Genomic DNA, 22,159 nt, shown 5'->3' on the forward strand with positions numbered 1-22,159 from the left:
CTATCTCTCGGCTCCAGAAATGCTCCCTCGGGCGAAACACAACACAACACGCCATTGCGTTTCCTTTAATTCTTGAAGTGCCACGGGCCTGGGGGGTCTGGGAACCCTGCCCCTCAGAAGAGGGTCCCCCCCCAGGGCTTCGGTCGTGTAGCTGCGGCATTTGGTCTCACATCCTAGTCAACCGTTTGTGTTCATGGGCACAAGTGAGCAAATCCCGGGGGTCTCCCTCCTCTGGCAGGTGTAGTGGGGGCCCTGCCTGACATGCACCTGCTCTCGGGGAGGGGGTGCTGGGCCACGTCTCCTCTGCCCAGCCCCGTGTCCCCTGACGTCAAGGTGGCAGCTTGACATCAGCCGCGGCGGAGTGTTTACAGCACGGAAATTGGCAGAGGCTACACAGCAGGGCTGAGTGTCGTGTTTTGGCAGGGGGGCCGGCAAACGAGCTCAGGGTTCCACTGTGGGCAGAGAACGAGTTGCCGGGCTTTGCCCCCCTTCCTGCTCCTAAACTCTGTGGAGGGTGCTGCTAACCCAGCGATCCCAGCTACGGGGCAGTGAACCCTTCCCGTGTGGGGACGGACGTCTGGCACACGGGTGAGAAGCCACCCCGCCGAGGCTGGCCGTGGTGACCGGAGAGGAGTGTGGGGACCAGCAGCTGCAGCCGGGCCGTTTAGTCCCTGGAAAGCCCGCTGGCTCCAGGGGGCCCGGGACCAGGTGAGCGGCCTCTGACTGACCAGGCGCTCGCCCCGTGGCCCCCCGCTGCAACCGTGAGCTTTCACTTGGGTGGTAGCCCCGGGGCCTGCTGGAAGCTCCCCCCGCTCCGCGGCAGGTGGCCTCGCTGACAAAGTCCGTCACCCCGCTCGTGGCCCTGAGTCAGGGATTCGCCTCAAAGGGCCTCGGGACCAGCTCTGTCTCTGGCCTGACCTGCCCGGGTCGGGGAGCTCTGGGGTGCAAAGAGGAAGCTGCATGGAGGAGAGCTGGGTGCAAAGAGGGCTGTGCAAAGATGTCCCCTGAGGAGGTGGTGGAGAATGTTCTGGAGGTGGTGGAGAACCTCCTGGGAGGGGACGCTGCACTTGGCCTTCAGAGGGCAGAGGCGGGTAGGAAAGGGAGCGAGGAGCGCTCCGGGCAGAAGGCCCGGCCCAGGCAAAGGTACGGAGGTGTGTGTGCACAGAGCGCTCAACACCCCCATGTGCCTGTGAGGTGTGTGTTGTTCACCCAGGGGTCCCGTGTGGGGCAGAAAGTAAGGGTCTGGAAGGCTGTGCTAAGAAATCCCACTCATTCTGCAGGCAGGTGGGAGCCAACGATTGTTCGGGAGCAGAAGAGGAACACAGAGAGCTCTGTGTGCTGGGACCATGGCTGTGGGTGGTGAGGGCAGAGCTCAGATGCAGGGACAAGAGGAGATGCCACAGTGGCTCAGAGGCCTGACACAGCAGCGGAGGGACTGGACCCTGACCTGGGAAAGGGGCTGCTTCCCTCTGTGATCCTCAGGCGGGCTGCAAGGGGAGCAAGACACGATTCCCCGACAGCCCGGCCATGCACCGTGGACGAGGCAGCCAGGCCTATCACCCTGGTCGTGGAGCAAAGTTGATGTCCTGGTCACCACTGAGACATCAAGGGAAGCTAAGTTACCTTCTGTGCTTTGCACGAGAAGGGTGATAAGCCTTAAGCCTTAGAGCAGTTTACAATGCAAAACGTGGAAAACGCCAGCGCCACGCCCATTGCGTGCCCAACCAGGCGGGTTCCAGAACACCAACCCACTGGAATGCTTCCTGGCAGGAGCGGCTTGGGGAGTCATCCTTCAGGCCCCGGGGGCAAGGGATGCTGTGTCCCAGAGATTACACAGAAATGCAGAACCCCCACTGGCCACTTTCACACCCTCGAGCTCATCTCCCAGGCCCTCGGGGTTGAGGGAAGCCGCTAACTCTTACCTTGACTTTTCGGGGAATTACCGAACTTCCTTCTGAGAAGACAGGGCGCTGTCATCACCTAGAAGAAAGAAGACATCTCAGGGCTTCACTGAACTACTGTAATCCTTGGCAACACTGGGAGCTAAACTGGGACTTCTCACGGTTCTTCCAGATTCTAGTGAATCCGGTCAGCTGTCTTCTGTTCTTAGGCAATATCAGAACTTTTGTCAATGTTAAAATACACGGTATCAATAAATGAAGCACCAAACGCCAGAGCATAAAAGAGACGCGTACGTTTGTCAACGGTGGGTGGGAGGGCAGGGAGAGCACGCATCTCAGCCCCGCAGACCTGGGTTCAAATCCAGGTACCCCCCACCCACCGCTGTGATGTGGACGACTGTGTGTCCTCTCTGAACTTGTCTGGAAAAGGGGCCACTAGCCCCTTCTTTGGGTTACTGGGAGACTACCTGCTCCTCACATGTCCCCAGCGCCCATGGCTTTTGGTCCCCACGCCTTCCCTTCACTCTCCCGTTGACAGCCTCTCCGTGATGGCATCGTCCACTCCCTGTTTTGCCTCTCCGGGCACGAGCAGGTGGCCTGACCCCCCTGGAAATCTTCCCAATGTCCGGCCCCCGAGATTCTGCCTCGCTGGTTTTGTGGGCTGCACCTGGAGGCCTGCAGGAGAGGCGTCCGGGGCTGGGCTTCCCTGAGCCAGTCAGGAAGCACCGTGGTCCCCAGAAGAGGGTGGGACGTCAGGGCCAGGGGGCCTGGGCCGAGACCCCTCCGTCCCTTATGGTCTGTGTGATCTCAATCAAGTACGTCAACCTCCCTGAGCTTGGGTTGGCTCATAGGGACAACAGGCTTAATCCCAATGCCTCCTCAACCAGGTTTGTGAACCTCAAATGGAAGAGCAGTTAAAGCACTGTTTCTACCTGTAAAGAGCTACCCAGTGTCCTTATCACGATACACACGTGACCGCGTGTTTGCTATGGCTCCTGGGGGCATCAGGCAGCAGGCAGGACTGGGACTAGACGCCACTCTTTCTGGGGTACTGGGGATGGCGCCTCCCACCGCACCCCTAACCGCACCACCTGCACCTTGGAGATCGGGCTCACTCCCGGCCGGCGCCTCCCCTGCACGCTGTGAATGGGGCCACCGTCTCCCACACCCCTGGTCCCCGTGCCACCGCATGCGCCCGGGTTCCTGATGCGTCCACTGCTAGAGCACCTGCATCTCCCAGATGGGGCCTGTCCCCAGGTCGCTGGAGCCCGCCTGCCTGCGCAAGGCCAGGAAGAGCCCGGAATGGACGGCGTCCATGAGTGACGGGCGTGTAGGGGTGCACGCGGCCTCCTTGCCCCCACGCAGGACAACGCCCAATGCGTCCCTCTGAGCCAAACATACCTTGCATGGGGTTTGCCTCCTTCCCTCTCTGCCCCACCTTCCCGCTCCCCAGCTGGATTTTCCTGGGTTTCCCCCACAGTCTGACGCCAACCCTGTCCCAGCATGCGCCTCTGAGGACGCCGTCCTGCGGGGCTGGCGGAGCTCACTCAGTCCGTACGGGTCAGCCCACCACCGCCCGGGCTCATCCCGCGACTGGAAGAGCCGCCCCACTCTCTTGCGACGACCCATACCTCCTCCGCAGGGTCTGCATTCGGATCCTTAGGACTCTGGTCCAATCTCCCAGCAAGTCGGGGAAGAAATATCTGGAGGACAAGGAAAAAGCCTGTATCTGATGGCTCCTTGTTTGACCCCCGTCACAGGGGGGCAGGCGGGACAGAGGGACGGCCCTTCTCCCTGAGCACGGGGCCAGGCGCTCAGGGACGGCCGTCAGCCCCCAGCGCACCAGGTTCAACAAAGTAACACACAGAGTAGCCAGTTAGCTCTGAAGTTCAGATAAACAATGAATGAGGTTTGTTTATAAGTATGTTCCAAGTATCGCACAGGAAATACGTACGCTCAAAAATGACGTGTCGTTTATCTGAAGTTCAGACGTACTGGGCATCCTGTATATCACCTGCAGCTGGACCTGGGGCTCTCCCGGGACCACACTGTGTTCGCCTGCCAGGTTACCCCACCGGTGTGACTGGCCTGGGGACCCCAGCTTGACTCTGGGGAGAAGGATGTTGGTCCCAGACCTGCCGCAGGGCTGGGGAGGGGCAGCCCCCTCTCTGCCGTCCCCGGAGAATCTGTTCCAGTCACATCCAGCCAGGCTGGCGGGGCCGGAAGGGAGGCGGCCAGCCAGCCTCTTGGTTTCAGGCCCCGGGGTGGGGAGGGCAGCGGCTGGGGGGCTGGGGTGGCTGGGGCTCTGGGCACAAAGCTGGGCGCCGGGGCCCCTGCACTCACAGGGAGGTTGGATTTCCTCTGGGGCTTTCCCGACGGCTTCACCGAGAGCCCTGCAGCCTGCAAGGCAGCAATCTTGGACTTGATGTTGGAGACCTGGCAGGAAAAAGGACAGACACACGGACGTCACTCTGATGTGCGAACTCGACATCACAGTCCAGGAAGAGAAGCCGCCCGTTCACTGATTTTGTTACGGTCCCCTTAAGATAGGGGTCCCGACAGACGTGCTTCCTGGGGGCCCATTTTCATGCATCTTCCATGGTTGTCGGGGAAGGGGCTGCTGTTCCTTGCGGGTCACCCTCCAGACAGGAGCAGGGGGGCTCTGCACACTTTCGGCACATCAGGAAGCCTGGATCCCCCCAGGCATGGAAGGAGGGGCAGTGCTGGGGACCATGTCACCATAGCTCTAAGGGACAGGGCTACACTCTGGGCAAAGGCTTGGCTGGCATCTGGCAGAGCCTGCCTTCCTGATGTCATTTTAAATCGGCCCCCACAGCAGCCAGAGGAAACTTCTGGAAGCAGAAACAAGGCCCCATCACCCCTGTTCTAATCCATCCGACGGCTCTTTGGACTCTGCCCTCCTCTTGGACCTGCCTCCTACCCTCTCCCCCTCAATCCCTCTGCCCCAGGCTCAGGGTTTCACTGCTCCTTCCTGAACACGCCAAGTTCAAGACCACCCCAGGACCTTTGCACATGTGTGCTGTCTTCTTCTTGTAATAACCCTTCCTGAGCAGCCCACCTGGTGGCTCCACCGAGCCACCCTCACTTCCTGTTTGCACAGCTCGCTTCAAGAACTGAGCTCCTTGGCCGTTGGCTTGTCCTCTATCTCCTCCCACGAAAGCATAAGCCTCCATGAAGGCAGGGGCTCCATCTAAGAATGCACCAGCTGTGTCTTTTGTGTCCTGCCATTTTCAGGAGTTTGAAATAGTTTGCCGAGCAAGAAGGAATAAAAGAACGCAAAGTCCCTGGGCTGGTTTGTCCCCCTAATGAGCACAGCTCTGGAGACACGCTCCTTACTCCCGGTGGGCACCTGCTGATGAGCAGAAGCGAGCAAGGGCCGTGGGTGTTGGCTCCCCTTGCAGCCTGAGGGGCAGACCCTCTTTTCTCTGGGGGTCCCCGAGGGGAGGGCAGGGCAGAGCCCAGTCACCTCGGCTGTCCCTGAGAGACCCTGGCTCTGTCCTTTGACCTTTGTACACTATTAATACAACCCTCACCCGAACTCAAGTCCTGGACCCACACTCGGGCTCACAGGATGGCCCTTGTGTCAGTCTGGTCCTGAGCCCCAGCGCTGTCCTCAGACCTAAGCCTGCTTCTGAAGAAGCCCCCTCCTGCTGGGATAGGGAGGGGTAAGCGTCAACATCGTTCCTGTAGGGATGAAAACTCTGCTTGCCTCTCACCAAGGCAAATGGGACGAAGACAGGGGTGGTGGGATGGGCAATTCCCACGGAAACCCCCAAGCTCCTATTCCGGAGCTTTGGGTGGGCTGTCCGCAGCCTCCAGAACTTCAGGGCCCACCACGATGCCACTTGGGGAGCCCCCCATCCCCCGGGCCTGGTGCTACCTCGCTCTCCACCTGCTGAACCTCAGAGGCCGTGAGGGCCACTCTGTCCTCCAGCTCCAGCAGCTCCTCGTCTGTGGTCCTGCCGGGCTGCACGAGGTCCTGAGGGTCCTGGGGGGTGGTTTCCTGTCTGTACGCCTGGCCCGCAGCCACGCTCATCTAAGAGAGGGAAACACGGAACATGACCGCCAGCAGGAGAGATGTCAGGGCCCTCCCCAAGACGGGCCCATCCTATGACACTCTTTCCTCTGAACTCGGGCGGGGCTGGCCGAGGGTTAAGCATCCCATGCAGCTCTTGTTGGGGCTCAGGGCCGACCGTGCGTTGGCCGGCTGCCTGGGGTGGGCCAGTGGCTTAGTCACAAACTCTTGCCTCCTGGGCCCACCTCTGCCCGGGTCCTGCCGAGCCCACTTGGGCGGCCTCACCTCCGGGGCTGCCCCGGGGAGGTCCTTGATGGAGGGGCTCCTGTCCAGGTCTGCCTCTTCCTCCTTGCTCCCCTCCTCCTCGGATGAGGCCCCCTGATCACTGATGTGGCTGGTCAGCTCCTCCAGCTTCCTCCTGAGGGTCTCTTCTTCTCTGTCGGCATCTGTGGGCTCGCAGCCCGTGAGACGCTGAAACCAACGAACAGATCTGCGTTCAGTTGTTCATCCGTGTGCACCGTGCTCAGAGGCAGGGCTCTGGGAGAAGTCTCCACCCCTTCTACAGAAGAGCTTGCCCGCAGTGCCCGTGCTGGGGCCAGTCCCGGCCCTCAGAAACCGGGCTCTGCAGGGTGGGGCGCTCCTCGTGATCCTGTTGCCACCCAGGCCAAAGACCTACCTTTTGTGAACGAGACACTGAGCTTTCCCTTGTGGACACTTTTACCATGGGAGGACAGTTCTTCCCTCTGACCCTAAATGGGGCCCCCAAGCCGAGGGACTGGCCGGAGGACAAAGCCACCAGCAGGAATCTGGGGCCCATCACCGCAGAAGCACCAAATTCCCAAGCACTGGAAGGAAAGCTAAGGCTGCCATCCATAACATGACCTGGGAAGGGAGCGTGAAACACATTTTGACACCGAGAGTTCTAGAATACCAAGCGAAAGCTGGGAGTGGCACCAGAAGAGAGGGTAAGGGAGTGAGCACAGAAGAGGTGACAAATTCAGCGAGCAAGGAAGCTGAATCTGAAAGGGATGATGCGTCATGACCAAGGGTTAGCTGTTGTCTTGCCACCGCCGCTCCTGATCAGCACAGGAAGGCGCCAGTTCATGATGCCAGGCTGCTCGAACCAAAAGTCATTAGCTGGCAAGAGCCTTGGGTCACTGTGGGCCAGGAGGTGCCAGGTAACAACCTCAAGTGACTAAAATTACAACTTCCTCTCCCCCTGAGTCACCAGAGTCTATTAGCGCCCAGACCGAGACCCGAGAAAATCAATTCTTCCGTCTTCTTCCAAGCCCAGCAGGTACGTCTTTCCTGCCATTATCTGTGGCTCACCTTGTTTTCAGAGGGGAATGGCCCTTGAGGGGCCAATCTGCCCGAAGAAGAACAGGAAGCTGAGAAACGTCAGCACAAGTCTCGGTGAGGACTCAGAGCGGCTGCTGGTAACTGAGCCCCGCTCTGGCTGCACTGGGCAGAGAGGCGGGCATCGATACCGGGCTGCAGGAGTGTGCACAGACCGCTTCTGTCTCCCGGAGAGCACGGTGTGCAAAGGACACGTGGCCGCCACGGCAGACCCCCCGACACGGTCACTGTCAAATGTCACCCCCAGAGTGAGAAAGAAAAGTACCCCAAGACAAGGAACTGGAATGCTCATCTGGGGTTGGAGAAGAGGCAGGAGCTGAGGGGCAGCACGGACCCGCGGCCCCTCGCAGGGACCCCTGTAAGAGTCTGTCCTGGGTTTTCCCCGGTGCACCGGGCCTGCTGCCCACTTGCCTTTACATAAAGATGCGAGGGGCACATGCCGGGTGAGATGCTGGTGGAGGTGGAGTCGGAGATGGGCTCTAAGCATGAAATAGGGAATCGTTCAAGGAGGCAGGAAGGATGGCAGGTACCAGTGGGGCTAGATGTCCAGGCATGTATTTTACTGAAAGTTACTAAAGTTGTTAAGTTAAAAACTTGCTGAAAATAGACAATTCTAGTCTTTATTGCCGCCTTCTGACTGGGGGCTTCTCTGCCGGCCGTGGCTCTGGTCTCACCTGTCCTGGTCTCAGCGCCCCTCCACCGCCGGCCCCCAGCCCTCCTGGACACTGAGCCCTGGTCTGATCAAAGGTCACCTTCCTGCGTAGTGTTTTCCTCACTATTCTGTAAAAGGGGGCTCAGGCCCCGAGAAGTGTGAGCCACCCTGGGTGCAGAATGGTAGATGGCTTTCACTGCAGACCTTCTCAGGGCCTGTCACACCCTGCTGTGCTCAGGGCAGGGGGAGAGGGCACTTCTTCCAGAGACGGAGGGTGGGCCCAGAGAACTTCTAGCCTGCTGGCTGTAGGAAGCTTCTGGGCGGCATTCCAGGAAAGAGAGTCAGCTGTGCCTGAGGGCACTGACTCTGGAGAGCGCGAGACTCCACATTTCTGTTCTGCTGACACTGTTGAGCCCAGTCAATTTTAAAACATAAAACATACACCGATTCCTCAAAAGCCGTGCAAGGAAGGGCTCCTTCTATCCTTCTACAAGTCCGCTGCTTGTTTTCGGCAGAGCATTTCCTGGGGCTCGGCGAGAGGATGGAGGTTGGAAGAACCTCTAACCTTTCCTACGTCAGCTGAGACTGGGGAGCGGCCGGCACCCCACCTGCCTGTGCAGGTCCTGCCCCATGCGGGCACATATGCTGCTGGGGACAGAGTTCAGCAAAGCCTGGGCCCTGCTGGGCAGCTCCCCTGGTCACCGATGGCTGTGGGCCGTGCTGGTGGGGTGACAGCCAGGACTTTTAGCTGGTGGTGTGCGCTGTGGCTGTGTCAGACCCGCTCCCCCTGGGTCGTCTGAGTGCACAGAGGGTAAGGGGCTGGGGAAGGCCCTAGCTCCCTGCAGAACAGCCCCTCCCAGCTCTGGCCCCCTCGCCTGCCCCTCGGTCCCCCGCCCCTCCCGCCTGCTTCTGGAGCTGCATCAAGCACAGTTGCACGCATCCCAGCTGCTTCCTGCCTTTTCTGAACACGCTCAACATCGGTCAGTCCTTCCACCTGATAGCCCAGAGCTCAGCCCCTGGGTCCCCTGAGGGGAGGCTCCCCAGGCGCATCCCCCACCCCTCAAACCTCCCTGGGGGAGGGTCCCGGGAGGAGCTCTGTGCCATGCATTAGAACCTGCATCAGTCCCGGCTCCTGAAAATGTGCCTGAGACCAGCTGTGGCTAAGCTACATCCGAGATTCTCCATCCAGAGCGGGGCCCTCCTGTCGGTTTCCTGCTTCCAGTCACTCACTTACAGACGGCCCCAATCCCACGATCTCCTCCATAGGAGTTGGGCCTGACCCGGGTCTTTGGTGAGTCTGTATCAGGCTAGTGGTCATGCTGTCCTCGTATGAAGCACTGTCGTCTTCCCCCAGTAAAGTGTACTTGCTCAGACCTAAATCTGTCTGTAAGTGGGACCATGGTTTAAACTCAGTAAAGGGAACCCGGGGTACTCAGAGGAACCCTGTGGTTTAGGTCATAAATCAGGCTCTGCAGTGTGAGGGAGGCGCACTCCTTTAACAGGTGTTACGTATTCTAAGTTAAATTTTCTTAAACCCTGCATGACGTCTGCTAAAGGTATAAAAGGAGTATTTCCTCCTCTTGTCAATGACAGAACACTTGATCCAGTATAAAGTATTTGCATCCAAAGGAATCAAGCACTGATATGAGCTACAATATGGACCTCGAAAACGTGACGCTGCGTGCAGGAAGCCAGACACGAAAGTCACGCGGCGAACGCTTCCGTCTAGATGCAACGCCCAGAAGAGGCGAAGCCCGGAGACAGGAAGCAGGCTGGTGGCCGCCCGCGGCCGGAGGGAGGGGACAGGGAGCGACTGCTCACGGGATCAGTTTCCCTTTGGGCCGATGACGTTTGGGGACCAACAGGAGTACGACACTGTGAATGTACTAAGTGCGAGTGAATGTCCACTTCAGGACGCTGAATTTTACGTTCTGTGAATTTCACGTCGATAGAACAGTGGCTATTTTGAAGATATCGCACGCGCATCTGCTACGTAGGCTTGTGCAAACGAGCAGTTTTAAAGCACTGGAAGCTCTGATGTCTCCGACATGACTTGGCGTGAAGGTAAAAAGGCTCCACCCAAGGCAGCAGCAAGAAGGAACTGTTCGCAGCTGCCTTACCTGGCTCTGGGACGGGGCGTGGCCTCTCTGTCTGGAACGGCAGGAGGCCGCACTGGGAGCCCGGGTGCTCTCGTCATCGGAGGTGTCCACGGCGGCCAGATACCGGGAGGGGAGCTGCTCACTCCCGATGGCGCTCGTCCCTTTGGAGTGAGAGTGGGATCGAGTTACGCAGAGCGAAAAGCTGGAAGCCAGTGGACACGTTTTTCCCAATAAGGGAAAACGAGAGATGAGGGAAACCGCAGACGTGATCACAGCCCCCAGAGGGGAGGGAGCCGAGAACCTCAGATCAAAGTCGGAATGGAGCGATGGCAAGCCCTCACACGGAAGCTTCAGGAACCAGGCCCCTGCCTGGCACTCTCGGTGGGGCCAGGGGAGCAAAGAGGTACATGGTCAGCGGGAGGATCACAGTGCACCGCATTCCACCACCGGAACCCATGTGCCCGGAGTGTGGCCCATGCAGGGCCCGGGGAGTGTCCGTGAGTGGAGGGGACGTTGGGACGTCTTTCCACATTGGTCACTATGGGCTTTTTCTCATGCCTGACTTTATGTGGATCTGGGTCATCCACAATGTGCCTGGAAATGCTCATCCTGGACTCCAGGTGTGTGGGGGGGGAAGCTCACTATCCCCACGGCCTCACCAAAGGTACCCAGGGCTCCAGGCAGCCTGGATGGTGCCGCACACACCACCCTGGGAGGTGGGGGGTGGGAAGGAGGTGTGGCCGGGGCTGACCACACGGGAGCTCCTGCACCAGGGAGTCACCGTGCACAGCCCCTTCTGTCCTCGACGGCACCAGCCCCCACTGGCTCGGTGAGTCTTGCCAAGCACCTGAGCGAGCTTGGGAGAGGGCCCCGAGCTCCAGTGGGACTCCAGCCCCAGGCCCCGCTGGTTTCGGCCTGGGAGACCGCACGCTGAGGACACAGTGAGGCCGCGCCCCGGCTCCCGGCCACAAGGATAGATAGGATGGAGGTGCGCTGTTTTAAGCCGAGAGGTTTGTGATACTACGATCTCGTTTAGTGTCTACAACCATGCCGCACGATAGGCATGAAGCCCTCTTCACAGTGAGGAGAAACCGAGTCACAGTGGCTAAGCAGGTGGATCGAGTGGCATGCCACGTTCCACCAAACCTCAGATGGCACACCTGCGGGTTGCCTGACGCATCTTGAGACAACGCTGCCCATCAAACTCCTACATGTCCCCGTGAGACGCTCCCAGTTTAAGGGAGGAGGTGAAAGCTGTGCTGGCTGATCAGAAACGCGGTCTCTCCCTCCCTGCCCGCCGCCCTGTCCATGTCCTCGGGTGGTGTGGGATCACGGTGGGGCGGGGGGGCACAGATCCTGTGCACGTCCCTGTTCTAGGACTTGTTCAATATAGATTCATTTATTCACTGTTTAGGGGGAATTAAAGCCCCATGTTCCTCCCAAAATGCCTCCAGCATCCTAATCAGCCTGTGGACCATGAGATTATGGTTCCTATAATATAATGAGAAAGAAAAACAGAAAGGGGACCTATTTCCTGGCAGACGGTGTCTTAACCACTTTTCCCGGCAGCTAGCCCCACGCGGCGGCCACGTGGGGGCTCGTTAGCGGGAGGGCCGGGCTGCCTCCGTGGTTTCATCTGCTCCTGCATCCGTAGGGTGTCTGAACTCCTGAACCCACAGGGCACAGGAAAAGACAGCAATTCAGGATTTCATTACGAAGCACACTGTCTGGCAACAAAATTAAACTGAGCAAGTCTAGGTTCTCAGCACTTGCAGACCTCGCGATTCAAAGCTGGGAGCTGGTGGTGGACCAGGGGAAGCAGTGCCCAAACGGAACCTGCCCCACCTGTCCCCAAGTGTACTGTCCGTCCATAAGTGCGTCGCCTGTCCCCAAGTGCGCTGTCCCTAAGTGCACTGTCCATCCCGAAGTGTACTATGGGTCCCCAGGTGCAGCGTCAGTCCCCAGGCTTGGACCTGCCCTATCCTTTGATCAGGATCGTTGGTCCAGGTGACCAGTGATCCTAATTCATTTCAAGGACACCTGCACGTCCCTACCCCGAGCCAGCTCAGTACCCTCCCTATGGCCGGCAGCGAGCTGTGTGGCCAGCTGAGGTGCTAATGCTGGGACTTCTGAGTGTTACAAGAGCAGCGCCCAGCCTGGGGGGCGGGGAGCAGATGTGGATGGCGTCTACCAGGACCGCACATGCCGGACAGTGTGGGGAAGGAAGGGGTTGCTATCAACCGGCCAGGATGTCTGCACAAATCAGGGCAGTGGACGGGTTTTCCATGGACCGCTTCCCCCATGCAGAGCCCATCAACGGACCTACCAGCTGTGGCAGGAGTCCCTGGGGCTGTAATGCACGACTCTCCAGGGATGCAGAGCTCAGTGAGGGTGTCCTGTCCCTCAGGTGAGAGGCCGTCCGTCTGCTCTTCTGGACGGGGCTGGCACCCAGAGGCGCTGACATTGGCCTCCTCCAGGACCGTGGCCTCCGGGGAGGTGTCCTTTGCATGGGGTTCATCCATGAAGGCCTGAGCACACGGGACCTGCCAGGTGCGTGAGGTTTTACTAGGAGGGGCAGCTGCTTGGCATGTAGGTCTTTCCATCCCAGCCTGGAGGGTTTCCCGACATCATTGAGCAAACGCTAGACACCCCTCAGCTCTGGCCCCTTGTGATTCAGTTCCCTTTACTTCCAGAAATCCTGCTGAAAGCCATTTACTGCCTACTCTGTCCCATGTGTCCGTGGAAGGCTGGGGCTCCCGAGACCCTGAGCCACTCATTGTACAAGGGAACACATCTGACAGTCTTGGAGGCTCCGACCCACCTAGAGACTGAAGCCCTGAGGAGGCGGATGGGAAAGTTATTTTTTTGGGGGGGGGTGCATTGTTCTAACTGCATGCACCTTAATACTCCCAGAAAGGGAAGAGGGAGTGTGGGCAGGGCTCCCGGGGGGCCCCTCGGCTGCAACCCCAGCACCTCCTCCTCTACCCTTCCTCGGGCCGGCAGAGGGTTCTCTCTGTTGTGCCCTCGTCCCCAAGGAAGAAAGGTGCTGAGGGCTTCTGGAAGCCACATGCCCCAGCTCCTTTCCAGCTTGAGGGGGGCAGGAAGGAGGCAGTCCTCAGGCCCTGGAGGCCGCAGGAGCTGGTCTTGCAGCGGGAGCAGGCTTGTGGCCCAAAGACCACTGCAGTGCCAGCCCACTGCCCTGCTGTCCTTCCCCCAAAGTGGTCTGTGGATCAGCCTGGGCAGATGCATCCCTGCCCCCGCTCTGGCCTGGACTCACCAGACGGGCGCCCAGGCACATGTCGGGCCCTGAGTCCAGGGCAGACGCCGGTTCCCTGGCCTGCCCTCCTGAATCACAGGGTAGAAGCCTTACTTCTGGGACAAGCAGCCAGCCCGGATCCCCGGCCCCTCATTTGTCCAGCCTTGGTTCCCATCCCGCACTCCCCTTCTCCAAGCTGCCAGACCCATCTCTGCAGAAATGGGGAGTGTGGAGCTTCTGGATCCTGTGCCCCCAGCCCAATTCTCCCCTGGCCTGTCGTGCCCTGATGCCTGCTATGGCCATCGGAACCCTTCCCGGAGCGCCGTCCCCCACCTGGGGCCTGAGTACCTGTCGCTCAGGTTATCCCGGGAAGGACGGGGGCAGACACCAGAGCCCACTGACCTGTAGGCTGTCTGTGGCCGCTGGGACTGGGGACGAATATGGGGGGTGACTGCCAGACCAAGTAGAGTCATCAGAGTCTGCCTCAAAGTCCAAGTCGTGAATAGAAAGGCGCTTTTTCTTAGCAGGTGCAGATGTGGGCAAGAGGAGGAGAGTCGGGGTCAGCTTGACAGAGAGGACCAGGGGCCTCTCCGCCCTGGGCAGCAGGGTGGGTGCCTCCAGGGGCACATCCACTTCCTGCACTAGAAATAAACCCGAAGGAGCTCGAAGGCAGCTTCAGGGGGCCCAGAGGGCTCCCCCTCCGAATCTCCTGCAAAAGCTGCATCCTCAGCATCTCTTAGAGTGAAAGGAAACACCTGCTCAGCCCAAGAGGCCTACGGCTGCCCGGATGTGCTAAGGACACAGGTCCCGGAGCACTGCAGCCTTGGGGTGAGGGGTGGGCAGGGCGGCAGTCTTCTCTAGGGCTGACAGGTACCCTTGAGAGGTGTCGGGCGGGGAGTTCAGGCAAATGAGGGGCACCCACAGTGAGGCCACAGAGGTGGGGGAGAGCTCCATGTTGTTCAGATGAAATCCTCCCTCACGATAACCTTGATCCTTTAAAGGTATTGTATAGGGAATATTCCAGACACTGGCTGGTGTTCTTTAAGCTCACCGAGTGGCAGGAATACAATTTTCTCACTGTAGACTGGCCAGACCTGGTCGGTGTCGAATCTCACGGACGCCGGCCTCCTCCCGGTGTCTCCAACTAAACTCCTTGTCCCCCCCCCCCACAACCTGCTCTCCTTCCGTCACACCCCCACCCAAAACCCCAGGGCATACTCTGCTTGTCGATCACCAAAAATAAGTTACAAAGTAAGTAAAGATGGAAATAAACACTAATAAAAGCAAGGCTCGTGGCTGGCTATGAAGAAAAGTAAAATGTTCATAGAGGGGAGTCTAAAGGGATTCACTTCCCTGAAAGATGCCAAGGCCACCTTGGAGGACAGCAGGGTGCCCTCTGGGACCCCTGCCTGCCCTCACAACCTCACGAGCCTGCCCCCAGGACCCTGACTGGACGGGTCAAGCAAGCTTCCCTGCAGGCTCCGTCTCCCCCACACCTTGCTTTAGGGTTTCTTATGGTGACACCACGTGCTGAAAACATGATCCTATTTGGTGCTCAGTGCCTCAGAGACTGTCCGGGCACGGCAAAGGAGGCAGGGTCTTTGTGCTCATGCTGTGGGAACTGGTAGAGTCAAGGAGAGTACTGAGATTTTTAGGACATCAGAACCCCAGGCTCCAGCTGGGGGAGGGGCAGGGGCAGAGGTGACTGGGGAAGACTTACCTTGCTGCCAACGGGCTGGGCCTGGGCCACTATGTCCAGTTCTCCATCTTCATCTGTCTGCTCACTGTCTCCACTTCCCTCACCAGGGCTTGGCTCAGGCCCACCTGCAATGGACCACACACATGATTCAACCCAGGGTGAAGAAGACTGGGGGCAAACCATCCATCCACCCACCCACCTACCCATCCATCCATCCAACCCGCCCATCTACCACCCGTCCATTCACCCATCTACCCACCCACCCACCTATCTATCTACTATTCATCCACCTACCTACCTACCCACCCATTCATTCATTCTCCATCCATCCACCCATCCATCCTCCTTCCATCCACCCATCCATCCATTCATCCATTTTCCATCCATCCATCCTTCTATCCATCCATCCACTCACTCATCCATTCTCCATCCATCCAACCATCCATTCTCCATCCATCCTTCCATCTACTCATTCATTCATTCTGCACGCACATATCCATCCATCCACCCACTGTGACACATCCAGGCAAGTCCATCTGCTGGCTTTACAAAGACCTATCCAAGCATCAGTTAGACTCGGTCTGAATCCCAGCAGAAAACTATTACTCTGCATCAATTTTGTCGAGGGTCACGCCTATAGGCATTCACCCTCTGTTCATGGACTGTTTCTTGGGCAATCTGTATCCCTGGCCTTGTGGTGAAGGAGGCCAAGGGCAAAGTCATGTTTTCTCAAACAAACTGCTTTACCTACAGTCATTTCATGTGCTTATCTGCAGGCTGCAGACACAGCTGGGAAGGAGGTGAGCCTCAGCCCCAGGGCTCCCGCCCCTCCTTTCTTTGCCCCCCAGACCCCCTGCCTCACCTGAGCACCCAGGTGGCCCCATCACAGCCTCTTCCCTCTGCTCTCCCACTGGTCTGGCCCTTGTTCTCCTTTAGGTCACCAGAGGGGACCAGGCAATGAGCTCTGGGGTTTTAGAGCATGGATCATCGGCCTTCTCTTGGGGCTACGAGGCCACTTCTGCACTGGGGGAGCATGGGCTGTGGGGCCGGGCCCGCACGTGCTGCCCCTGCACACCCCCCAGCCCGCGCCCAGGCCCTCACTCCCTGTGCCTTTGGGTGGGGGCAGGTCTCAAGCATGAACAAGCAGGGCATTTACTGGGCTTGAGCATGCCCTGTAAGCCCTTCTGTACCCGCCGAACTCGGACCCATGCAGCGGGCAGACTGGGTGATTATCTTCATTCTCTGGACACTGAGTCTTGAGGAAATTCACCCCAGACCACCAGACAGAAGACACTGAGCTGACCTCTACCTGTGCCGAGGGAATGTGGGCATGGCTTCCGGAGGCCCGGGGCGCACGCCTGTGTGTGCGTGTGTGTGTGTGGGTGTGCATGTGTGCGCGTGGCCTGTCAGCGTGGAGCTCCCCCAGGACTGAACAGGAACAGGAGCTCTGTGCCCCTTTTGGTTACGGACTCCTTCCATCTCTCTCTCCACTTGGGACGGCAGTTTGAGCGATACTAACGCATCTCTCGAGAGCAAGCCCAAAGGATGTTCCCTGCTCCTGACATGGGAGAGAGTTCTCAGCCGCTCTTGGCAGCGAGGTGGGAAGAAACACGAAGCCCTGCGAGCACCAAGGACTTACTGTGGATGTCAGGCGAGCTTCGCGCTCTGTCAGGCAAACCTGGAACCAAAGGAAAGGCACTGGGGAGAAAGACATCCTCCCGAGACTGCGCTTGAGGACGGGTTCCCTCTCATTTCCTTCCCGGCCCTGGGACAACTGCCTCCCGCAGCATCTGCCCGTCCTGCTGTGGGGGCCTCGGGAAAACACGCCTGTCGCTCTGCAGGTTCACCCGGAGAAGACCCCGGCCACCCCCCACCCCTCACCCCAGCTGACCAGTCTGCCCGTGGCCCTGGCTGGCCAGGCTTCAAAACAGTGACTTCAGTCATTTCTATTTTTTCAGTTTGTCTACTTGAAAACAAACACGCAACTTTCCTTCCCTGCAACCTCTGTGAGTCAGTGAGCTGTACTCCCAGGCACCCCACAGGGAGAATTCAGCCTGGCCATCACCCCAGAACACGCGACCCAGGGGCCCAGGTGAAGCAGCTGGGAGTCGGGGTTCCTGTTGCCCCACAGCGCCACCTTGTCACCTCGGTGGTGACAACTTTGAAACGGGCAGGGGCTGGTTGGTTGGTGTTGGCTCCAGCAGCTCTGGACCCTGGCTGGGCATCACAATCCCCACGGCCTTTCACACAACACGGATTCCTGAGCCCACCCGGTCCCTGGAATCGGCACCTCCCAGAGGGAGGTCAGCTCCTCAGGGGTTCCAACGTGGCCTCTGGGAACAGGGCCGCCTTTGGGGTCGAGATTCTTAAACACTTTGCAGTGTGGCTCTCTGCCCTGCTCCCTGTGGTTCTCACCCTTGAGCCCTGGGATGGGGCCAGACCAAGCTCCTCCAGCTGCAGGAAGACCCCTCGGCCCATGAGACGCACAGGGAATGTTTGTTGAAAAGAGAAAATCTAGGCCCCACATCAGACGCCCAGGGAGGAAGGGCCTGGAGAACATGTTGTATTAACCAGCGCCTGGTTATTCGACTAGCCACTGAGTTTGAGACCTTAGCTATGAGTTCTCAACCTGCTAGGAAGCCTTGAAAAATAGGATTTCAAATAGTGGGGCTGTCAACAGCATGCAGGACTTCCCAGGGGCCAGGCCGGGGAGCGGTGTGCAGAAATTCGCACCACACAGAGAGCAGTCAACCTTGTACAAAACACTCGAAAGGGACCGACAGGGGCACACACCCATTCCAAAGGATCTGCTTGGTCCTGAAACCCAAAAACAGGCGTGGGAACAAAAGCGATCCCGGGGAGAGGTGCGCTCCTCACCTCCCCCCTGCAGCCGTCCGCACAGGGAGCGGATCACTTTGGCGCTCCCGAAGCGCTTGAAGCGGGCTCTCAGGTGCTGGTGGTACCATTCCAGGGAGCTGATCTTCACAACCCTGCAGAGACAGCAAGCTCAGGCCCGCCATGCTGTGCCAGGCGGCACCTGTCCGTGCCCACCCCTCTTCAGCCAGCCCCACCGGGGGGACACAGCAGGCCCTAGCACCCACAGGGTCCCTCGGACGCCAGGCCGTGGCTCACCTGGCCAGGTGGCAGGGGTCGCAGAGCCAGCCCTGCTCCTCCGGGTGGGCGTGGCTGCAGTCTTGGCAGGTGAAGAGGCGGCAGTCCAGGCATTGCCTTTTGGGGGTCCCGAGGAGCCGGTAGGGCTGCAGGCAGCGGGCACAGTGGGTCTCATTCAGGTGCGCCGTGTCCGCAAGCAGCTCCCTCTGGGAACTCTCCTTCTTAATCCGGCCCTTCAACCCCCTTAGGAAAATATCAGAAACAAGGAATCTATGAGATGCCTGCCTTATTTTTGCAACAGGTTTTAAATGTTTGCACACACATGCACACACACACACACAGGAACTTTTTTATATACAGAAAACGGGTCAAGGCACCCCTTGGCAGCCCTCACCATCTGCAGAGCCAGCTCCAAGCTCTCACTCTCTCCCAAGTGGGAAGCCCACAAGTTGGGGGTCAAACGTGCAGTTTGGGTAGGCTGGAATGGAAACACCTTATTTTTATAGAAATGAAGTCGCATTTAAACATTTCCGTGACTCTTTACAATCGTACATTTTTCCAGGCTGCATGCCCGTGACTTTCATCCAGTGCCAAAGGGCCATGACCCATCAAGTCTCAGAATCACAGGCTGGGACTGTTGTCGCTGCTTGCCCACACCACCTAACTCATAATGGAGAGAGGAGGGACAGAGGTCCTGAACTCTAGCTTTGAGACAGAGCCCGGAGCTTTTCTGATGCACAGCCCAGAGCTCAGAGACTGTGTTCCAGCACTCCGTTTCACTGGATGAGGGTGGGCTTGCAGTCACCTTCCTTGGAGGGGGTGAGGTCGGTGGCTCTGGGGAGCCCAGCAGGGCCAGGGCCAGGTAGGGTCCTGGGGGTGCACCTGGTCAGGCCACATGGTTATTTCCAACCCCAATCTGTTGCCCACTCTAATTGTTTAAGAGGAGGTTAAAGAAGAGAGAAAATTCCAGGTGGTTCACAGGCTGGTCAGAGCTGCCACAGAAGCCACAGAGAAGGCAGAGCTAAAGCTCATTACAAGGGCAAGGCTGTGCTCCTCTCTATAGGGCCCTGCTCTGCACGCTGGCCTGAGCTAAGGGCTCTGTGCAGAGGACGACACCAGGGAAGTGGGGGTTGGGCTGGCACCCTACAGAGAAAGTGACAGGTCACTGCACTCTCCCCAGGAGGCCACAGGTGTCCTGGGGACAAAGACGGGAGGCATCTCCTCGCAAACAGTTTTGGGTCCCTTCCAGCAGGGGAGCAGGCTGAGCTGCCCCCCCCTCCAGGTTTGTTCCCACAGACCAAGGCTGCAGTGGTCTGGTTTGGAGGGTGTCCATCGCAGGAAACATCCAGCACTAGGATGTCCCGGGAAAACCACGGTCCCCCCAGACCTTCCTGGTGGGCTCGCCAAATTGAACCGACTGGGAAATGTCCCCTCTACATCATGGACACATTCCATCTGTTCTGGATTTTAGAGAACGTCTGCAAAATGCAGTATTTTTGGTTTTCGATGAGATCCACTTAACTCCATTCTTAGTGACAAGAATCAGACCGACCCTGGGTGCCACCGTCCTGTGGGAACTCGGTGCCTGTGGTTTCTGAAGGGGACACCCCAGAGCGCGGTGGAGGCGGGAGACAAGGCAGGGCCTCTAGAAAGCTCTGGGACACTACTCCTGGTTTTAAGTGGTGTTGACTGCACTTCACTGATTCCCCGCTCCCCACTCGTTGCTCAAACACTCTGGAACACGGGCCCACAAACGAAACTCTCGTCTCAGCTTTGACAATCAAGAAAACACGGCCTTGTGTTGGCAGCAATCCGGGGGGGTGGGGAGCTGTCATCCACGGATAAAGCTGCACTGACATCCTTGCCCCGAGCCCGGGAGCATAGGCGCGCGGAGCCAGGTGCGGAGGGCCTAACCTCCTCCATTTCCCCTCAGACAGTATCTGCATCAGCCAGAAAATCTAGAGGCCACCCCTTCACCTCTCTCCCAGTGAGTGCCCCTCATTCTGCATCCAGGCAAAACCATACCCCCAGCCCAGCAGGAAGAAGGATGAGGACCTGCAGGACACACACCGAATCCTGGGGCCGGAAGTCCTCTGAGGTAAGAGCCGCGTGGGTGGTGGCTGGACACTGACATATTTCAGGGGCAATCACACCACCTGGAGCCGCGTGGGGAGGAGGTGATGGGGGCCAGAGCAATCCACACACCCTGCCTGTGGCAAACACTGGGTCGACCAGATGTCACTCCACGATGGCTGCATCGGCAGACAAAGGCCCAACATGTAGCTATCAGTTTAAGTCAGCCCCAGGAAGAAAAGACACCCTGAATGTGATCGACTGTCAGAACCAGAAGAAGACTTGAAACAAGCGTGCTTGGTGCACTAACTGGGATGAAGAGAGGAGGACATAAAGAAGGAACCAGGCTGAGATGGAAAGACCACAGGCTATGCTCACTGAGGTGGAAGAGAGATGGTCCAAACAAAGATGGGAAGGGATGGAAACTGACAATGGGCCGGACTTACTACCGTACATATTACATATCACATCCCACGATTTAGAACTGTGGTTCTCAAGGTGTGGTCCAGGGACCTCTGGAGGTTCTCAAGACCCTTTAAGAGGCGCCACAAGGTCAAAACTATTTTAGTAACAATGCTGAGATGTTCTCTCTCTCATCTGAGATGTTATTTCTCCTGCACCCATGGTGAAGCAATGGCGGCCAAACAGCTAGGACCTTGGCGTGGGTCAAGGCAGAGGTACAAACCAGACCAGCAGTCCTTGCGGTGTTTGTCACAAAGGCAAAGAGCATGTCTTTGCTGAAGTGTGTCCTGATTCAAGGCATGTCCTTGATGCTACAGTAAGTTACTCATCTTACTAACCTTGACCCTTGAGCCCATGTCTTTTTAACGTCCCATGTGAAGAAACGAGAAGCACGCCCTGAAAGCATTTCTGCTACGTCCTGAAGCACCACCGAGGTCTCAATGTAAGGAAGCAGCCAGTTGCTGGAGTTCCAACATGAACTAGAATTTCTTTTTTTCACGAAGCATCATTTTTACTTAAAAGCACAACTAGAAAATAAACTATTCTGACTTGGGCATTTGCCAGATATTCTCTTAGAAATGAACACTGTGAGCCCGTCACCTTGAGGAAAACAAGTGACGATATTTGTGGCCCATGACAAAACTCAAGCTTTCGAGCACGGAGAAGAATCTTGGGGAATTTATGTCTGCCACCGTGAGCTCGACAGCGTCCATCACTTAAATGTTGCTGGTGAGATCAGTGGTGACGGCCATCGATGTGATTTTTTTGGTATATAATGAAATGTGTCACCATTTAGAAACTGTATATGGTGTGACAAAACCTCACATGGATACGAGATGCAGTTTGAGTGCAGGACAGATGGATGGATTTTAGTTCACTGATATGCGTTCAGATCCCACCATGCAACTACCTTGAAGAAATCACCCGTTGCTGGGTTCCCATGTAGTATCAAAGCACAACGTCCACAATCATCTGGGAAGAGGGCGCCTGGGTGGCTCAGATGGTTGAGCGTCTGCTTTCGGCTCGGGTCATGGTCCCGGGGTTCTGGGATCGAGCCCCACATTGGGCTCCCTGCTCGGCGGGGAGTCTGTTTCTCCCTCTCCCTCTACTGTCCCCCTCTGCTTGTGCTCTCTCACTCACTCTGTCAAATAAATAAAATCTTTTAAAAAAATCATCTGGGAAGACTACTGAAACATGCCCCATTTTTCGAACTGCGTATCAGTACGAGGCTAGATTTTCTTCAAATTCTTCAGCCAAAACAACATATTACAATACATTCAGAACAAAAGTCAAAATGAGAATTCAACCATCTCCTATTACACCAGATGTGGAAGGGATTTCCAAAAATACAGAACATGCCGGTCTTCTCATCTGTTTCAGGAAAAGTTACGTTTCATAAAAATGTCATTTATGTTAACATGTAAGGGGTTTACTGTTGTTATTTTTCAATGAATGAATGAATGAATATTTTTTAAAATGCCTGGTTTTAATTTCCAATAGGGTCAATATTGACA

The 22,159-nt window shown here is 57.5% G+C and overlaps 1 protein-coding gene across 10 annotated transcripts in view; it reads right to left on the bottom strand.

Annotated features, from left to right (window-relative positions):
* Positions 1-19: 19 nt before the first annotated feature.
* MLPH (melanophilin) overlaps positions 20-22,159 on the bottom strand; it is a 38,396-nt gene continuing 16,256 nt past the window's right edge. For 2 of the 10 annotated variants that reach the window (XM_081813335.1, XM_081813336.1), the window contains exons 2-13: positions 18,132-18,353; positions 16,639-16,677; positions 15,021-15,124; positions 13,703-13,819; positions 12,371-12,587; positions 10,066-10,205; positions 6,223-6,408; positions 5,803-5,958; positions 4,245-4,337; positions 3,533-3,604; positions 1,923-1,980; positions 465-1,596 (exon numbers count right to left, since the gene is read on the bottom strand). In XM_081813335.1, the coding sequence (XP_081669461.1) occupies positions 1,373-1,596; positions 1,923-1,980; positions 3,533-3,604; positions 4,245-4,337; positions 5,803-5,958; positions 6,223-6,408; positions 10,066-10,205; positions 12,371-12,587; positions 13,703-13,819; positions 15,021-15,124; positions 16,639-16,677; positions 18,132-18,285 (1,560 nt within the window). In that variant the 5' untranslated portion in view covers positions 18,286-18,353 and the 3' untranslated portion in view covers positions 465-1,372. The other 8 variants (XM_081813332.1, XM_081813327.1, XM_081813329.1 and 5 more) reach the window with 8 other exon arrangements.

The sequence above is a fragment of the Leptonychotes weddellii genome, chromosome 3 (assembly GCF_054177405.1).
Source record: "Leptonychotes weddellii isolate Sample4059 chromosome 3, ASM5417740v2, whole genome shotgun sequence".
Lineage (NCBI taxonomy): Eukaryota > Metazoa > Chordata > Mammalia > Carnivora > Phocidae > Leptonychotes > Leptonychotes weddellii.